Consider the following 13,277-nt stretch of genomic DNA (forward strand, 5'->3'; position numbering starts at 1 on the left):
GATGGCGACGACGGCGATGTGGAGGAGAGCTTCGTCTCAAATCTGGCGATTTCGATCCCTCTGCCGCCTCCGCCCTAATCCTAGGGGCGGAACCCTAAGGACTCCCGCTGCTGCGGCGAGCTCCCGCCTCTTCTCGTCGGATTCCGGTGAGGCGCATTTTGGGGGTTTTGGAACGATTTTGATCTCTGGATCTGGGCTTGATTTGATGAGTTTTTTTTGGTTTTGTTTGTTTTGAATCAGATCAGGGTTCGTTGACGAAGAAGGTGGAGGATGTGATGCCGATCGCCACTGGGCTTGAGCGCGAGGAGCTCCAGGCTGAGCTCGAGGTTTGGTTTCTTTCTTTTTTACCCCCAAATTTACTTTTCTTTTTCTTTTTGTTTCCGGGCTTTTGATTGATTGGGATTGGGTTTTTGCGTAATTTTTTTTTCTCTTCTAGGGAAGGAAGCGGTTTGATATGGATGCGCCTGTTGGTCCTTTTGGTACCAAGGTATGATTTGTTCTGGAATTCGTTTTCATGAAATGTGCCAATAGATCGTAAAGATATAATCTTTTTTTTTCAGTTTTATTTCATTAATTAGCATGCTTCTAGCTATGCTTGGGTAAAAGTCTACTTATGTCTAGTTAATGCTTTATAAAGAGTTATAAAATTTAAATTTGTGTTCGAAGGCTGTTCAGTTCTCTTTTCCTGCAATAGGAGTCTTTTTTCTTATTGCTCATCGCATTATTCTCAGTTATATAGGAGGACTCTTTAGAGAGTTACAAATTTAAGAAAATTGTGTATGTACAAAGTACTGTTTTGCGTAGTTGGTAGGTCATAGCCTTTGAATTACGTAATTCATTGAAAGAACCTCATGCAATAGGCTCAGAGGTTGACCTAGTTAATGTAGCCTGTCAAGTTCCCCCATCACCTCCCCCCCCCCCCCCCCCCCAACCCAAAAAAAAAAACGTAAATCCTTGTTCTGCCGTGAACTGTAATTATGTGGAGTGTAATTAGACATCAACACTGAACTAGAAATGGATAAGTATAGATGTTGTTTGATACAGGAAGACGTCCCTCAGCATCTTACTAGTATACGCAATGGTACAAGTACAACCGCCTAATCTAATCATCGAGTACTCTTTCTTCTTTTGTTAGTCATAAAGCGCATTTGTGATTAAGGAATGTTCCTTATGTGCTAGACACTGGCTGTGAAATTTAAGCTTGTGATAATTGGACATGAATTTGTGTTCCTCATCTTGTTGGTCTAGTCACTACTGGTCACTACTCCTTCGTACATGTTAATTGTCACCTCGACGTAGAAACAAGAACATTTTATTTTATTTTTATCTAGAGCCCAATAGATTATTTCTCTGTGACACTGTTGTATGTCTTCTCATTTAGCTAGATGTCATGTGTTGTTCAATTTCCAAATTATAGTAGCTTCTGTTGTAGAGTTCATGGGTTTCAAATCCAAATATCTTGGGTTTCATCACCCCATCACTATCTTCTCTAGAAGTCAATTCATCGCATATACCTCTGAGGACCTTTTTTACTACTTGCTTGGTTTTAGAAACTATTTACTTTGTGTGTTGTGGGTTTCTTCTTCTTTCCCCCTTTTCATCCGCTAAACCCTATTTCCTGAATCTAGATCTTGTTATCTTAGTTTTCCCAGTCAAATATTTTTTTCTCTGGTATAAAGTGAAATTCTGCACCTGATACACTAAGCATGAGAAATTATCACATTCTCCTAATTGTTTGGTGTTATTTTTATTAGTGCATGCTCCCTTCTTACAAAAAATCTTATGTTTGCTTTAGTTAGTTTTAGTCAAAGTCACAAAGTCTAAATAATGCTTAAAAGGAGCTTGTTGCTATAGGCATGGATAGTACACATGAAGGTCGGGTGTAGGAGTGAGAAATAACCTTCATCCTTATGTATCATGTTGGTTGGAAAGGTTTCTTTTATTTATGCTAAATTGCTAATCACTACATCAAAATGTTTACATATGTGTTTGTGATTGATCATTATGAATGTTGAAGGTATCATATTTAGTTCTGCACTTTATAGTATTTTTGAATGCTCAATCTTGGATAGTCATCATGAGAGGACGTGTCGGTTGTATTTTCATGTCGTTAGTTGTAATACTTGATGATTCTTATTTGGATTAGTAGTCCAATATTTACTTTCTTGTGTTAGAGTTAGAACATTGATGCCACCTTAGTCATGTTTATATACTATCATGCCACTTAGTGTCATAGGACTTTTACTCCCATGAATTTGCATCACAAGATAGCTTTAATGCCTGTTAAGAACATTGTTTTAAATATCCCCCAATATAGGCGATGTATTGGTCGATATAGCCTTCTATAAAGTTTGCTGCGAAACGATTGGTCTCAATATCCTTAACTATTTTTTTTGTCAATTTTTGGTCAATATATCCCTGACATGGCCAATATATAAGACGATATGTTATATGTCCTTTTATGTGGCTTGTTGCAAAACAATATAGTTCCGCAAAATTTCTTTAGTGTTTTTAGTAGAAATTCCAGTCTTACGAATTTTTTTTGTCAAATTATAGTAGGCTCTTTTCCCGAAGTTTCTACAACTGGATAGTGGTCTTAAACATATATTATTTATACTTTTTATATGTTTAGATTTCATTAAGTATGTTTAGGTCACATTTTAGCTTTAGGAAATTATATTATATATGCATATCATCCGTTATGGCACTTCGATATTTACTACATATTCCCGATATTATCCCGATATCCACAATCCGATATTGATTTTGGCTGAGCAATATTTCCTCGGCATCCAATATTTAAAATGTTGATTAAGAAGGATTTCTAGTATTGTTTTTTCATCAATCTAGCAATGATATATTATAGTAGACTAGTAGTCCATGATGTATGTGTGGTTTTCTCTACAAGTTGAGATTTAAAATGTCTTATGTGCCAAGTCATGTACTTCAGTGTTCTACAGGTTAGGATTATTTTAGGGAAGCCAGAGACCATTTTGTAGGTCATGGTGTTATGATGATATTGCTGTTCATAGGTGGAAGATAATGTCTCATAAAATTTGAATTGAAATTTTCGAATATGCTTTAGGGGAAGTTTTTACCTGAGCTTGATGGATTGCATTCTTTACTTTATTAGTCATAACCTATAAGTCTTTTCTGAGTATTATTGTTCTATCTTAATTGGGAACGAGGAGATTTCGTTGTAAAGTTCCATTAGCTTGAAGCATTTTTTCCTTGTTGTTTGTTTTCTAATATACTTTGTTGTATCATGTCGAATATGGTGATCATCTGGTGAATATTGGTGGTGCATGTTCAACAGTAACTGCACTCTATAATAGTTGCTGCACATGTGGCCATGACGTGGAGATGTTGACATGGACATGTCATATATACACGAGTGTTCTGAGATAACTACTATATGCATCTGAAGCTACGTACCTGGCATGATAGACTTCATGGAAAAATTGTTTATGTACGTAGGTTGCAATTGGTAGTGATAATGATCCTGTATGAGTTTTGTTCAATTGCCGATGTCCATAATGTTGCTTAACTAAGTGTGTTTCTCAGTTCTTTAAAAACACCAAATTTAAGACATCTGTATTTAAAAATGAAATAAAGTGGTAATCACGAAAGAGAGGGCATCTTTGTGTATGACCAAGGTTGAGTAGTGTGAGCAACTTTGTATATGACCAAGTTCGAATAGTGTCACTAGTAACTATGCGATGAAACTTTTGAATAAGCTAGTGGTTGAAAATAGAGAAAAGCAACAGGAGATGCATGATGTTGATTATTTTCATATGGTCGATTCTCATGATAGTCTGTGCAGTTTATAATTCTCGTTAGTGAAAAAAAAGTGGAAATATCTACGTCTTCTCGAACAAGTACTATAAGAATACTTGTAAACATCTTATGTCTTATTATAGGATCGCATACCATAGCAGAAGGTGCTTTGTCTTTCATGAGATTATGACCTATAGGAACAGAGATCGTGTCTTCTGCAGTAAACTTTTGCTCCATCCCCTCTCACACTTGCTCCCTCTTTCTTTTATTTAAAGGGGAATCTTTTAGCTTTTACCAGCGTAAACTAAAATACTGGAACTTTGAATTAAACATACTAGTCTGCAATACATTAATTTCTGAGGACTCATTTTCATAGTGCTGTGTGATTGCTTCCTCTTCATAGTAAAACTTGTTATCCATTTAGTTCAAGTTAATTTGTCGAATATAGTTCTTTTCTACAGATAGATAATCTGTTAGATTTTTCAGTAATATGAAGATTGATTGCTATTTAAAGTATGCTACTCTGACAGAAGCTATGGATGGGACATCTACTAGGTTCTCTATGAAATGCCACGTAGGATGATTATTTTCTGTAAGAAAAAGGATTCATGTGCCTTACCTCAGAGAACTGGTATACATATTATTATTTCCATTGCTATTGCTATCTTTTTTTTTATGTATACAGTTTCCTGTTCTTCATGTGGAATTATTTTGTGAAGTTCTTACTGGGGAGTCATCTTGTGAAGTTTTCACTTATCAATTGTCAAAGTCCGGCAGCCCTAACTAGTTTACCTAGAATCATCCTGTTGGATTCTTTTGTTTATGCATAATTTTGCATTGCCTAAATATATGTTAGTGCTGTCAATAAGAGGTTGTTTCATTTAATATATTTATTGAGCTTATGCATGCTGTTCTAGAGACATGTACCCTTGCTATGGCAACAGGGTCACTGCACATTACAGCCAGGGGATGCCAGCTCTTTCCCATCTCTTGACCATATATCTGTGCAGTCTGGTGTCAAATCTGCTTCTGCTTTTCTTTTGATTTGAGCACGCGTTTTTGAAGTGCTTTTTAGACTCACATTCTTTCATGTTATATAGTACTTTCAATTAACCGAGATTGTTGTTTTTGAAGGTTTCTCCATTATATATTTTTTCATTTGTAGAAAGTTCGTCATGTATCATTTTGAGTTTATTGAATTTTTATTGAATTTTCGTTTGCATGTTACATTGGAGATTTTTGTAAGACTATTGCATGATATTTCTTTTCGGAATTTTGTAGGAAGCACCTGCTGTCATCCAATCCTACTACAACAAAAGAATAGTTGGTTGTCCTGGTGGCGAAGGTGGTAAGTTGCTGTCTTCTCTCTAACTGTTGGAAGGGATATTATTTTTACTAATCTCGTGCAATCTTGTGTGCTGGAGCAAATTTGAAACATTTTCTTGTTTCTGTTCGGGAAGGCTTGAGTTCCATATTGATTGGCCAAATTATTATGTTATCTTCATTTCTTTTCAGAGGATGAACATGATGTTGTCTGGTTCTGGTTGGAGAAAGACAAGCCACATGAATGTCCTGTGTGCTCTCAGTATTTTGTGGTGAGCGTATCCACTAGATTCTCAGCTCACTTCCATATCAGATTATAAGTGCAGAAAATTGCTAATCTCTTAATTTTTTTCTTTTTTATTTCTTCTTTACTCCAGCTTGAGGTTATCGGTGATGGAGGTGACCCAGATGGACATGACGACGATCACCACTGAGGCATGAACCATCTTTTGAAAATAAAAATTGATGTGAGATGGTTTTGTTATATTGTGCAGCTTCAAACAGCTTTTTGGATGTTTTTTGTTTGTTGGTCAATTTTATTGCCCATGTATGACCGTTGTTATTCTCTGGTAGTGTTTTTTGAAGTGGCTGGAAGCCTCCACTTGACATTTGAATTTTTTTTTCTTTAAGGATTGTCAATGCATCATCAAATAATTGATGGCCACTTTTAATCTTGTTTCCTCAGCTTTCTTTATGAAAAGCAGATTAGTTAGTTTCTTTTCAACATTTTCAATCGTATGCAATTTGTGGTTTTTTTCCGCTCTCTTTTTGTTCTATTTCAAGAATTATATGCATGGAAAAGTGTATTTGTATCTGGCCTTCAACTGCGATATCTTGCACCTGATTACGATTGTGAGGTCTCCATTGTCTAGAGTGTTTATTTAACTTCCTAAGTTCAGTTCTTCATTATTTGGTTGCGGCTATACATCCTGATGAATGAAATAGATGCGGACCTTAATTTTGACAATTCTTCCATGTAAAAGACATTGTCTGTACAACTTCAGTATGTGTTTGCGTGCAGTAAATTGGACATAATGTTGACTTCATTATATACCCTCTGAATGATCCTCTCTTGCCTATGATCTCTTATAAGCAAGCCTATTTACACTATTCTCTTGTTTCTCTGCACATAAGATGGGGGATAAACATATAAGTGCCCTTTTAAGGAGATTTTTCATATTATCGTGAAGCTACTAACTGAGAAATAGGTCATATTCTGAAATTAATAATTAAAATAAAGTAAAATACATCGAGATAAAAATGCATTTCGAAAAAAATACATGAAGGGTTCGTTGTATTGTACGGAACATGTTCTCCACTGCAAAAATCCATGTACAGGCTCTTAAGAACCATAGCAAGATTATGTTCCCTCTCTTCATGTTCTAGAATAGACAATTAGGCATGGAGAAAACATTAACAAGATGACTTTTTTTTTCCTATGAACCTAACTATCTCGCTCGAAAATAACTTAGATAAAAAAAAACATTATTCACTGCCTAATTTGTTAACTGTGTGGTCATCTTTCTTCAAATTTTGTGATATTGTCTTGCACCAGAGCAGGCGGCGATCATTTAAGAGCAGCGCGCACCTTGATTCAAGCGTACTTACTTTTCTTTTTCATCATCTTTATGTGATTATGTGTCCATTTCCTGTGGTTCATAAATTTCTTGAGCAGCTCATCCTAATTACTTAAAAAAATAAGACAGCCTTTTTTACTTATTTGGGGGGGCATTGCCACAAAAAAAAAAAAAGAAAAGAAAAAGAAACTATTGTCCTGATATTAATAAGAATGGCGGGTAACAGGTGAATAAATTAAGAAAACAACTAAACCAGAACTCTGTGGAGTGCTTGCTCAAGCAAATTATTAGGTACTAGTCTTAATATAGTTTAGCACGAATTGTATAGCGAATCAGAGTGGCGCAGCGGAAGCGTGGTGGGCCCATAACCCACAGGTCACAGGATCGAAACCTGTCTCTGATATTCCTTTTAATTTAATTATCATTTTTTTGGTCTTGGCCCTTGATCGCCTTAATACTCTTTTAAATTTGTAGGTCTTGCGACTCCGGCACAGCCTACTCTTCTGCGAGGAAGAAATATTTATTATTAGGGGCTGTTTGGTTCGTTTCCTTGATATAAAGAAATGCAATTCCATGTAAAGAAACACAAGTTTTGAGTTTTTCAAAATTTTCCAAGAAATAGATTGTTTTGCTTTGGTTCGCACATAAAAAATGGTGGGAAACCAATGTATTTATTTTTCTTGTCTTTGGTTCGCATAGAAAAAAAAGGAAAACTTTTGTAAACAAAGCAGAGAAGGAAAAAAATCTGACGTGACAGAGTTTTCATCAATTTTACTTGGTTGGGGAAGGAAATCGGAGAGGGAAAAAAATCTTAGTTGGCGGTGATTTCAGCAGAGTCCCTCTTCCATCCGAGCGAACCAAAACGGCACAAAGAAATGGACGGAAACAAAAAAATTGATTGGAGGGCTAAAAATCTGACGTGGATGAGTTTTTTGAGTTTTCCACCCCTTATAATAACGAACCAAACAGCACCTTAGTTTACTGTTTTCTTACATCCTATTCGTCTGCAAGGAAAAAAAAAATTTACTATTAGTTTACCATTTCTTAAACTAGTATTTTAACTCGTTCAAAGCACAGACTTAGGCCTGTCCATCCGGGCCGGGCAAAACCAGGGCCCGGACCCGGACCCGGGTACCCCGGGCTCGCCCGGGTGTTTTTTATTTTTTTTAAATTTTTTTCAAAATTTTTTAATTTTATTTAAATTTTAAATTATAAAAAAGACAAGAAAAATAATAAAAAACAATAATTTTATTAATTACTTAAAATGACATAAATTACAACTAAAAATGATAAAAACAAATTCTTTATTAATAATTAAAAAATCATTTACAAATTACAAGTGCAAATTTATTTTGGAATTAATCGCATCACAATAGATAAGTAAATCTCAACTAGGTTGGCACCTACACACCTATATCACTATCATTTGCAACTATTTCCAAAATAATTCTTTACAAATTTTAAGCTAAGATATAAAAACTACAATTTATTCTTTATATCTATCTGCTAGTCCCAATTCTTTAAATTTATCTTTAATTCCAGCCATCCGATCGATGCCTTGTATTCGCTTCTCGTACCTCCACCAATCTTGTAAGCACATCACTGCTTGTACAGTATACGGATCCAAGCATGTCCTGTGATCGTCGATCAAACGTCCTGCTGTGCTGAAGGCGGATTCCGAAGCTACCGTCGAAACCTGTACTGTTAGTAAGTCACGAACCATGGTGGAAAGTATAGGATATGAAACTGATCCATATACTTTCCACCATTGCAAAATATCTAAAGCATTTCCTTGACATCTAGCTAAAGAAGCAGCAAAATATTCATCTATTTCAGAAACCTCCGATGATGACGATCCAAGTCCAGATCCACCATAAATTATGACGTAAAAAATACCCGATTCATGATAGTCAATCACTCCTAATTATGATGTAAAAACTATAAATATATGTGATTATGTAAGGTTGTGATGTGAAAATATGTGAAATAAAGTTTTTTAAAAAATAGAGTGATATATAACACATTATATCTTTTAATAATGTGTTATATATCCAATTTAGGTGAATGAAAAAATAACGTTATCCCTAGACTTCCGTCCAATAATTATATCTAATTCTTTGAACTTATAATATAAGCTAGACGACTCATATTTAGCTAGGAGACAAAGTTTACTCCCGAAAATGATCATTTACTTTATATTACACGAATAAATAATTAGTACTGAAATTCGTAATTATTGGATATGTCCTTCTCGGACGGGTTAGGAATATAGTAGTGCATATATCTAACTTTGTATACTTTGTATATTTTCATTCTTGAAAGTTTCAGCAACACATATTCATTGTTCTCCGTGTACAATAAGTGTCTGTTGTTCTGCATTTTGAGCTATTGCCGATACACATAATAACATTCATATAGTGTACAAAGAGAACATCAGGTAGGTGCTACCAAAATTTTAAGAAATAAAAATATACAAAGTATACGAAGTTGGATGTAAGCACTACTATATTCTTAATGGATAAAAGCCTTCCTATGACAACCGCTAGATTGGTGTAATTAGTTTCTATGTACATTTCAGATATATTTTATGTAGAAAAATATTCATATTGTTAAATGATATATGAACGTATGTTTGATGTATGTTGTATGTATATTGTCACAAAGAGTCTTGAATGTACTAGTAGTTATGAGATTAATAGTAGTTAATAATTATATATAATGTACATATGAGGATAATTCCTGACAAATCATGAATAGATATTCCACGACTTCATAGATTTCGTGATACGCAATACAAGGAGGGATGTGAAGCCTTCATGCGTTATGCTGAAATGAATCTGAAAATTTTAAGTAGCGGTGCTATGTATTGTCCTTGTTGTGGGTGTATGAATATAAAGCTGCTGAATAAAGTGATATACTGATCCACCTAATGAAATCATATTTTGATAAAAAAAATATAAATATTGATCATATCATGGGGAAGGTTGTACTGAAGACGAGGATCTAACTATGCGTGTTGGTACGTCCGGTGGCTTACGGATAAATGACACAGAATCAATGTTGAATGATATTTTTTTCCTGACCTACAGAATATGATGTCGATGATAATATCGAGGATGATATCAAAGATAAAAGTGAAGATGATATCGAAGTTGAAGCTGAAGAGGTAGGAGATGTTAAAAGTGCTAAAAATATTGATGATATGCATTCCTCCACAGAAATAAAGTGAATAATGGAGCTACTAGAAGATAATAAAAATGACTTATATGAGGGATGTACCGAGTGTTAGACCCTTGAGGAGGGGTGATTAGGGTCTTATGCTAATCTAATCCGATTAAATACCAATTAAAATATATTAACAAGTTATCCTAGCAAGTATGAAATATAACAACTATGTAAGCTAGGATAAGCAATATGAACAATGAGATATATCCTATATGATGAAATATATATGCAAGGATATATAAACTAATACAAGATAATATATCCTACAATATGATATATGCAAGGATATGAAACTAACACAAGGGTAAACAATATGAACTAGATAGTGGATGATATAGATAATGAGCTAATGACAATGGCGATATAAGATATGAACATAAAAATGAATGAACGCCAAAGCACACTCAAACAATGTTACAATCTCTCACAACCCTAATATACTATGTATGCAAATACAATAAGCTCAAGTGAGTGTGTGTAACAATAAGATAATATAATCAAATCTAAACTCAATAAAAAAAACTAGCTTTAAAGAATGATAATCAAATAACTAAGCAAATGTAAAGCTAGATAGAGTTTAGAAAACTTCTCCAATAGATGACAAGATGGAGAGATGGAGATTGGAGCTCAAACAAGAAGATGATCTCCTCCACTTGTGAAAACAATCTTCAAACCAAACAAACACTAAAACACACTTAAACCCTTGTTTAAAACTCTTTAAACTTGTTTAAAACATTTCTTGAGTACCCTTAGAAGTATGATGGCATGGAGTATATATAGGCTCATGAAACAAGCCCAAAAACCCAAGAAAACCAAACAAAAAGACAAAATAATGGACATATCAAAATCTGGAAAATATAGCCGTTGTGCTACAGTAACCACGTCCAGAGAGTTTGGCGGTCGACCGTACTGGTCGACCGCTGGTATTGTAGCACTGCGTTTCAGTTTTGTAAAATCAATTAAAAATAGTAAAACAGCTCCACAAAATATGAAATTTTGTGGAAAGGTTATAGATATGTAGAATAACATGTTAGAAAATAATTTCTGAAAAATAATTTCCCAATTGAGAGAAATAAATATTTGAACACAGATTTACAGTTTCTGAAAAACTGCTGATATATGCGATTTTGTAAAATCAATTGGGCACAGTAAATCAACTCCAAAAATAGTAAAATTTTGAAGGAAGTTTCTAAACATGTAGATAAACATGTCAAAGAAAGAATTTCTTGAATATCACTTCCCATTTATAAAAACTCATCTGTTTTGTAAAACATGCACGAACATGTGCACAAACAAAAACATGATGTTGTAAATTCCATTAAACATAACAAATCAATTCCAAACTTGATGAAACTTCACAAAATGTTTATAAACATGAAAACAAACATGTTACAAAAATAAATTTTCAATTTTCATTTCTCAATTGTGAAAACTCATTATTTTGTAAAAACATGCATGAATATGAATTTGTTAAGAACATGTTTTTGATAAAAAGAGTTTAAACGCATATTGAAACTTTATAAAATGTCTTCATAAACATTATAACACATGAATATAAAGTAAACATGGTCAATAAAACAATATCACAAAGTTTTCTCAAAATAGCTCATTTTGTGAGAAAATCCAATATTGTGTGTGTATATGATATTGAGCTTAGAGTATTAAACACACATAATATAAACCTATACTAAATATACCCAAGCTTGATGAAGGTCTTCAATGAGCATGACTTGGTACACTTGCGGATGAAGCTTGAACTTGGATCTTCGAACTTGAATTGCAAGGCTTCACTCCACTATTCCGCCAACCTCCATTGGATATGATCGTTGAAGCTCTATTCCATCCATCCTCCAACTACGTTGTTTGTCTATAATAAATAAGAAAACATAAATACTAGACAAATAACATTAGAAGTAAATTGTTTGTTAAACATCATCAAAACAAGAAGGCCAACACCGAGTACTCCAGATTTTTATTTATGCTGAAACTCCTACATATTAAGACACTTAGAGAAATGTTAGATAATTATTTTAAAATGCTTTTTGATTTGCTTCGGATGGTAATTCCTGGAGGAGAGATTAGCATACCCTAAATAACTTATCAAGCTGAGAAGATTGTCTCTGCTCTGGGTCTTGATTATAATAAGATTGATGCATGTCTGAATGATTATATTTTGTACCATAAAGCCAATAAAGACCTTCAAGAGTGTCAGACATGTGGAGTTTCTAGGTGGAAGCAATGCATAAACTCTTCAACAAGGATTACAACGGAGACAAAGGTAACATAGAAAAAAATTCCAGCGAATGTGCTTCGACATTTTCCATTGGAACCTAGATTGCGACGATTGTACATGAACAAGGACAAGGCAAAGAACATGAGGTGGCACAAGGAAGATCGAGTAGATGATGGTAAACTGAGACATCCTGCTGATATTTTAGCTTGGAAGCATGTTGATAAAACTCATCCTCGTTTTGCCAAAGATTGCAAAAATGTAAGATTGGGTCTATCTAGCGACTGATTCAATCCATTTGGGATAATGAGCTCTGGCTGGTCTACGTGGCCAGTTGTATTAATTCCATATAATTTACCTCCATTGTTTTGTCTGAAACAGCCGTTTATGATACTTTCGTTACTGATACACGCTAAGCACGCACCGAATAATGATATTGATGTCTACTTAGAGCCTCTAATTGATAAGCTGAAATAATTATGGTCTGAGGGTATTTTAGCATATGATGCCTATTTTAAAGAGTAGTTTAGATTACGTGCTATTTTATTGTGGACGATTAATGATTTTCCAGCTTATGCTAATCTGTCTGGTTGGTTTACGAAGGGCAAGTGTGCTTGTCCTGTATGTGGTTCGAAATTTGAAGCTCTTCAATTACCACATAGCCAAAAAAGTTCTTATTAGTTTAATCGCAGGTGGTTACCCTTGAGTCATAAGTATAGAAAATTATCAGCTATGTTTGATTGCACAGTTGAGAAGAGAATGAAGCCACGTCAGCTGACAAGAGTTGAGATCGTAAAATTACTTAAGGGGTTTCTAAAAGTTAGGTTTGGAAAGAATAGTTATTCTAAATTTAATCCACTCGGAGTAAGAGATTCCTTAAGATCAAAAAAGTTATTGAAGCGAAAACGAAAGGTCCGAAAAATGCAAGTTGAGAATGAAACCGAAAAATTACCTAGAGGATGGACTAAATTTAGTATCTTTTTTCAGCTACCTTACTAGCAAAATCTTTAAATCCAACAAAAATTAGATGTCATGCATATTGAGAAAAATATATGTGATAATATAGTATCAACTCTCCTACAAGATGCAAACAAATCGAAGGATGACCTACGGGCGTGCCAAGACCTGACTGCTTTGAATATACG

The 13,277-nt window shown here is 34.3% G+C and overlaps 1 protein-coding gene and 1 non-coding gene across 2 annotated transcripts; both read left to right on the top strand.

Annotated features, from left to right (window-relative positions):
* On the top strand, positions 7 to 5,826 carry LOC109835679 (cytochrome c oxidase subunit 5b-1, mitochondrial-like). Its single transcript, XM_020403670.1, has 6 exons — positions 7 to 146; positions 241 to 326; positions 437 to 487; positions 5,059 to 5,125; positions 5,293 to 5,372; positions 5,478 to 5,826. The coding sequence occupies exons 1-6, from the start codon at positions 17 to 19 to the stop codon at positions 5,532 to 5,534; spliced, it is 471 nt and encodes a 156-aa protein (XP_020259259.1). The 5' UTR covers positions 7 to 16; the 3' UTR covers positions 5,535 to 5,826.
* TRNAM-CAU lies at positions 7,009 to 7,080 on the top strand. Its single transcript has one exon. It is a non-coding gene; the product is annotated as a tRNA-Met (tRNA).

Source organism: Asparagus officinalis, chromosome 3, assembly GCF_001876935.1.
Source record: "Asparagus officinalis chromosome 3, Aspof.V1, whole genome shotgun sequence".
NCBI classification, from domain to species: domain Eukaryota; kingdom Viridiplantae; phylum Streptophyta; class Magnoliopsida; order Asparagales; family Asparagaceae; genus Asparagus; species Asparagus officinalis.